This window comes from Rhopilema esculentum, chromosome 15 (genome assembly GCF_057945365.1).
Source record: "Rhopilema esculentum isolate cy_ngs chromosome 15, ASM5794536v1, whole genome shotgun sequence".
NCBI lineage: Eukaryota > Metazoa > Cnidaria > Scyphozoa > Rhizostomeae > Rhizostomatidae > Rhopilema > Rhopilema esculentum.
The window spans coordinates 2042442-2049098 of record NC_142829.1 but is presented as its reverse complement, the minus strand read 5'-3'; the positions used below and the strand labels follow the sequence as shown (position 1 = coordinate 2049098).

The following is a 6657-nucleotide window of genomic DNA, read 5'->3' as shown; positions in this document are numbered from 1 at the left end:
AGGACAGAGAATGTTAAATCGAGGCGCTTCGTAAATGGTTGCTGACAAGATTGCTTGCCAATCGTGTACCCTTACAGAGAGATGCAGCACCCAAGGTATTTCGAGAATACTTTAGATGATTCCAAACCATCACAAGACATATCAGATGCCCAGAAAGACTATGTACCAGAGTTACTGCAAATAATTCACAAAAACTGCCCGCCACTTCCTGAAAACTGTGATGGAGGAATGTATGTTGGAGCTGCCGGCATTGCTTATGCGTTTTATCACGTAGCTGAGAGTCCTACCTTTTCCGAGAAAAGAAGTAATTTTCTAGACATCGCAGAGGCATATATTAAGGCATGACCACTTAAGTTATTTCAGATTGTTTACTTGTTTATGTAGCTTTCTTTTAATCTTGCACTTTATATTGATGAAGCGTGGAAGTTTAGATTTTGCACATTTTTCTTCTGAGACTGATATGAAAGTTTTAGCTGAGAAAACTTTTGAATGCAGACCAGTCTTCGACACAGTTCAAGCACCACACAAATCTATTCTAAATTTGTATGTCAGATAAGTTGGAAACCAAACCCATAAAGCGATATTCATATATTAAATGCCTGCCTTGATGGTGTAGAGTTTTGTTTTGTCATTCATCACCCGTTGGCAGGGAGAGGGGCAATTAGACATCGTTATTTTTCTTGCTATTAAAATTTTTAGAAAGGTTTGATCATTGATCTTCCATTTTTGTTAACATTCATTCGCTGCATTTTTAATATACTAACAAGATTTTTGTGTTACACAAAATCTAAATAACAAATGTGAAGTATAAATTCAAGTTGCTCTTCGTGATTGGCTCTGCAGATTAGCATAGTCTTATTGCCCTTATTGCTATAATTGCACTAATTATGTACAGGACACTCAATAACACCAACAGATCTGGGCAGGTATACCAAATAGGCTCCCTGACCCTAGCTAGGAAAAGCTAGGGTTTCTCCTTTCCATAATCTCATAGGAAAATTGTATTTTTGACCAAGTTACCATGCATGGGCCTACTGTGTCTAGACTAATGATAAACCAATTCCTTCAACAAACTCCTTGACATGTAGGTGACTGGCTTAATGTGATCATCCTATCCAGACACACTTGCATAGCTGTCATGTTTCCAGATGCACGAGATCCATTGTTTTACCTAATTAGTTATATTGTTTTTTTTACTCTCTAATGTTTCTCACTTCTAAAGTGCATGGAACTCACACAAAATTTGTACTTGGTAGGTTTGCACTTGTCTGATCTAGCTCTTTATTAGAGAACTAACATGGTATGTAGTTAGTTTAACTTAGCTAACTTAGAATTAATTCTACACATAGCCATGCATTTTACAAGATATAGGGCATGTACAGTCACTTGATATATGTATGCCCTATGCAAATCTACTGTTATCCAAAAAAAACCCTAGCTGTAGAATTTTTGATTTGCTGTGCAATTTTACCTTTATTGCCAAAATGATTATTTGTATGCATTTCTTGTGCACTATAATGAATTATCAGGACTGTTAAAGGACCTGAAATATGTTCCATGGCACAACCTGGGAACTACCACTTTTCTAGCATATATCAAAGGCAAGTCATATTTTATTTTAAAAATTATAAATCCTGTTTTTTTAAATTGGGGATATTTCTCAGGTAGCCATCAAAGAAATTAACAAAGTAGATCCATTAAGAGGTGGCATTGGTACATCACTGCTACTTGGCCATGCTGGAATATATGTCACTGCTGCTCTTATTTATGAAGCCCAAGGTATGTTCTATATTTGTTATTTACTTTGAAACTCCCATTGAATTTATTGGAAGATGTTATTTTGGATTGTAGGGGTTAGGAGTATCAGGAATATGTAGGAAACATCACATCAGTCATTTCAATGATTCTGACCTCTTTAGCTTCTTATTGTTTTATCTTTCTACCTAAGCATATTTGCACACCAAGAAACATTTCTTCTTCAAGAATACATGTCTTGCATTGCTCGAGATGCTTCATTCAACAAAAGGGGTTTAATCTAATCTTTGATGTTGTTTCTACACTGCATCACATCTTCCTCTTCCTTTCTTGGCAGGACAGATTCTGCGAAATATCTTGATTTGCTATGAAACCACTAAATTAACATGCATAACCAAAAATAAGTCGGGAGTTCAATTTTGATTCCAAAGACAGTATTATTGCTAAAAAAATTTTCTGTACTAATTCAAGCATGACATTACAAATGGTCTGGTAGAATTAATGCTTATTTCTTACCATGTTGTGTTATTTTTTTTCCGACAACATGCAGCTAATCAAAATATTGTTATTTCAAATAATGACCAATGTCTCACACAAACTGTCTGATGGAATTATTGTCCATTTGATACCAGTGGCAGCACCACGGGGTGGTATGGGGGGGTAATTACCCCCCCCCCCCCCCATTTTCTGAAAATATGGTCTACATATTTCTTCTAAAAATGGATTAAAAAACGCTGGGTAGGGGTAGATCAAATTTCCTAAGGAAAGTTATCTAGGTACAAATCGTTAAAACGAGGCAAAAGGGGCGTGGTCCCACTGGCCGCGCCCATTACCCTCTCACTCTATAATGGCTAGCGCCGCCACTGTTTGATACTATATTGTGTAATTCTATTTCTGACAGCATCCAGCTCATCAAATTGTTTTTGTTTTTCAGGCTACCAAGCTGAAAAATCAGAGTACCTCCAGAATTTTTTGAGCATCCACAGTAACTTACCAGTCAACTTTTTTGCTCATGGTTGTGATGAGTTCTTTATAGGTAGAGCAGGCTACCTGGCTGCTTGTTTGATGCTGAATAGACGTTTCCAAAAAATAGCGATCCCAAACGAAGTGACCTTGCAGCTTTGCAATCTCATTATAGAATCAGGCCGCCAGTACTCAAAGAAGGTCAATCACCCCAGCCCACTAATGTATGCCTACTACAACTGTGAATACATTGGTTAGTATAAACTGGATTTGTGCAGTTCCAGGTTTATTATGTTTCGCCAAAAATTTGTTTCCATCAATTTTATTGTGTTCACATAATGCAGTATTGTTGAGTTATATGAAGAACCTCATAATGCATATGATTTGTATCACCTTCCTCCTTGTATGAAATAGGCGGAGGCTTACTAGGGAGGAAGCGCTTATCTCCAATTTCATCTTTCTGTAGAGCTTATTGGAATAAGGTTTTCAGGGGGGGGGGGTTTATAGAGATTGGAGCTAAATAGAGCTTTTTGCATGTAACAATCAACATTCTTATCGGAAGATAAATTCAGTATGATCTTGTCAATTGACAGGTGCTGGGCATGGCATTGCAGCAATCCTTCTGGCTTTGCTAAATTTCCCAGAATGTTATATGAACAACCCAGTAGTTGAAGCTGATATCAAAGCTTCGATTGATTACGTTCTGTCGCACGAACAACGTAATGGCAACTACCCACCAGTCCCAGATGAATGTAGGGATGACTGGAACGAGCTTGTTCATTGGTGTCATGGTGCATCAGGTGTTGTTTATTTGTTAGCAAAGGCATTTATTGTATGGAAAGATGAACGATATTTGGCTGCTGCTTTGCGATGTGGTGAGCTTGTTTGGAGCCGTGGATTGTTGAAGAAAGGGCCAGGTCTTTGCCATGGAATCGCTGGTAAATAAAACGTATACATTGATTTTATGTTGGCGAAAGAGGAAGGGAATATATCAAAGATTCCTTTAATATTGTTCAATTAAATTTCTCAAACTGTTCTCTTGTGGCTTAAATGTTAAAGCATAGCTACAATCTTTAGAAATATTGCCATTTCAACATTTGAAACGTTAACCATATCATATTAAGCACTGGAAATGCAAAGGGTTGTTTCCAACCCCCAACCCCTCCAATTCCCATTCCTCGTCTCTTTTTTGAAAATTATCAAACAACGACTCAGATTTCGCTTTTTTTTAATCTTTCATGCAGGGTTTGACATTAAGTTACAGACCAAACGGTCAGGTTTTTCGGGATGTATAATTCATTAATAAACACAAAACATCTTCCACAGGTAACGGCTACGTTTTCCTTCTGCTTCACCGCCTGACAAGTGACGAGAAGTATTTACATAGAGCCAGGCAGTTTGCTGCCTTTATGCAGACAGAGGAATTCAAAGGGAATTCCCGTGTCCCTGACGCACCTTACAGCCTCTATGAAGGCATCGCCGGTACTGCTTGCTTCCTTGCTGATCTTGTCAACCCAGCTGATGCCACGTATCCATTTATGGAGGTATTCTAAGGCAGGAAAAGACCTCTTTGTTGCAAAAATGCTCTTGAGGATGTCAAAGGGCTTCCAGCATACGTAAGTGTAGTCCCTTTGATGTTGCACAAATAATAAGTCTCTTTTTTGACTGTCTCAAGTCTCAAGAAATTGTCTTCAAGAGCCGGTGCATTTCCCTCGTATTTTTGTAAATGTATCTAGCAGACATTTTGAACCTCAGCAGATACAATCCAGTCTTATAAAGGTTACTTAGTGGTGAATACGACACCTTAAAATGAATAAACACTTTGAGTATCATATAATCTTTTTTTTATTGCACATCGCAGCGCTTGTGGGTTTGTAATTAAAACCTCATTATAGAGCATGTCATTCTGTTCTTTGTAGACGCAGCAAAAATCAGTTCCTTGTTTAATCAGTCCAATTGCATGTCTCGCAATCGCATACTCTAATTTTATGGACCGTCACTAACGGGGTATCATCCCTGACCCCGGATCCTCAACTCCTTCCATCTACACCGCAAAAAAAAGAGAGGGCGATCGCTCGCATCTTCGCTTTGTAAAAACTTGAGTGCTGAAAACATTTTCCTACACTACCAACTTTTGCTTGATCGAGCCCGTGGTTTTTGTCGATTTTCAAACTTGAATAATTTATAAAGCTCCCATATACAAAAAATAGATGATGGACCTTTAAAAGAGAACACCATCCCCTTAAGCAAGAGCTTAAACCAAAAATATTTTACGGATTGGATGATATTCTAAACCAAAATGATATTTTACAATAAGATATTAGAAAGCTAAACTGTTAAAAGCTCTATATAATGGAAACTTTCTACCCCATATGTTTTCTTTAAGTGTTGAACTTTTATTGTAATGATAATGATATGTTTCATTAGATTCAAGGTTTTGGATAATGCCATGCCTTGAAATCAGGTCTTTTCACGTGCTGTATTTCTATAGCCAGTTGAGATATTGATATCAAATAAGAATGCTGTTTATTTCCATAATTACCTCTTAAATATCAAAGTTCCAGCTAATTTTGTGATTGTGTCTGACAGGCCGTCAGTGATTATGGAATGCCCCAGTTACTACATTGCCTTTAATTTTTCCTAAATTATTTTTATCTACAAAGTCAAGAAAATTGGTATACTATTTGCCCAGGTAATGCAAAGAATACTGAGAACAGACAAAGTTCGGTAGCCACACTCCTAATACGCCTTCTCATTTTTGCAAAGGGTTTCCAGAGTATTAGATAACCTGTCAATAAGAGGATTATAAATCTTCAGAACCGTGCTTCTTTACATTCAGTCTTGTTATTCTTCTACTATCAAAGTCCATTTTGTTTTACACGGACCATAAATCGCCGAGTTTCAGCCAAATTGTAAAATTCTTTTTCCTCATAGAGCGAGATGCAGGATAGAGATCTAATTTCAATTACACTTTGTCATTATCAATTTATCATTGATTTATTCATGTTGAGTAAATACCAATAACATTTTACTGTCCTAGCTTACTGTCAATATTCTGAGAGTGAACCGTGGCATTGTCTCTCACAACTAATTAACAATTTTTTTGTCATTTTGTGGCTTAAACGATTGTATAAAATCTATGGCAAAAGCTTTGATGTCCCTTGATCGAAGCTTCTACTGATACATTTTGAATTGAAAGCAAATCCAGCGGTGCTTTTGAAAAGCTTACACATTATCTATAATCTATAATCCATCCTCTATGATAAGCTGCAGATGAAAACAGGGGGTAGAAAGAGGGCCTCCCCCAAATATTCTAGAGGATCCCCAAACCAAAATGTTTACGGATCGTACTGAAATCGAAAATGTGCACATGTTGCCTCCAAGCCTCTCTCCCATGACTGTGTTGGCTTGTACATGTTTGCACATTACCTCTGTACGTTTTTTTTTTGTTGGTAAAAAAAATTAGCTAACTTCCCCCCATGGATAAAAATCAAATAGGCCGAATTTTTGGTCGACTTTTTGCTGTAAATCATTTCTCAACTTTCGATGTGTTTATTTTGGTGTTTTAGCGGCAGTACTTTTAAGTTGATAATTTCAGTGTCTCAAACTGCCGTCGAGGTAGCAAAATGTCCTGCTCCAACTCTGAAATGGCTAGCAAAGGGAAATAGAGAGTATATAAGTCCTTGTCGGAGTGAAACGTGATATATTCTATGGGATGAGTCATCCGCATCCCCCGTCCTTGCTCTCACATATCGCAAAAACATACCTTCTTTCCCATGCTCTTTGACTCGAAGAACGGGGGCTGGAGCGTTCAATAAAGTGCTTCGCGTTTGATATACTTTTTATGCTATGCATGGGAAAGAAATTGTTTTCTTTAGGGATCAGAGGTCCATGGGACCTGTGAAGAAGGACTACCGTGTGCCAGTCTCATTTTGTCGC

At 37.6% G+C, this 6657-nt stretch overlaps 1 protein-coding gene across 1 annotated transcript; it reads left to right on the top strand.

Moving 5' to 3' along the window:
* The first annotated feature begins 12 nt into the window (after positions 1-12).
* Positions 13-5542, top strand: LOC135685760 (lanC-like protein 3). Its single transcript, XM_065201824.2, has 5 exons — positions 13-339; positions 1665-1779; positions 2690-2971; positions 3312-3656; positions 4045-5542. The coding sequence occupies exons 1-5, from the start codon at positions 82-84 to the stop codon at positions 4269-4271; spliced, it is 1227 nt and encodes a 408-aa protein (XP_065057896.2). The 5' UTR covers positions 13-81; the 3' UTR covers positions 4272-5542.
* The last annotated feature ends 1115 nt before the right edge of the window (positions 5543-6657 follow it).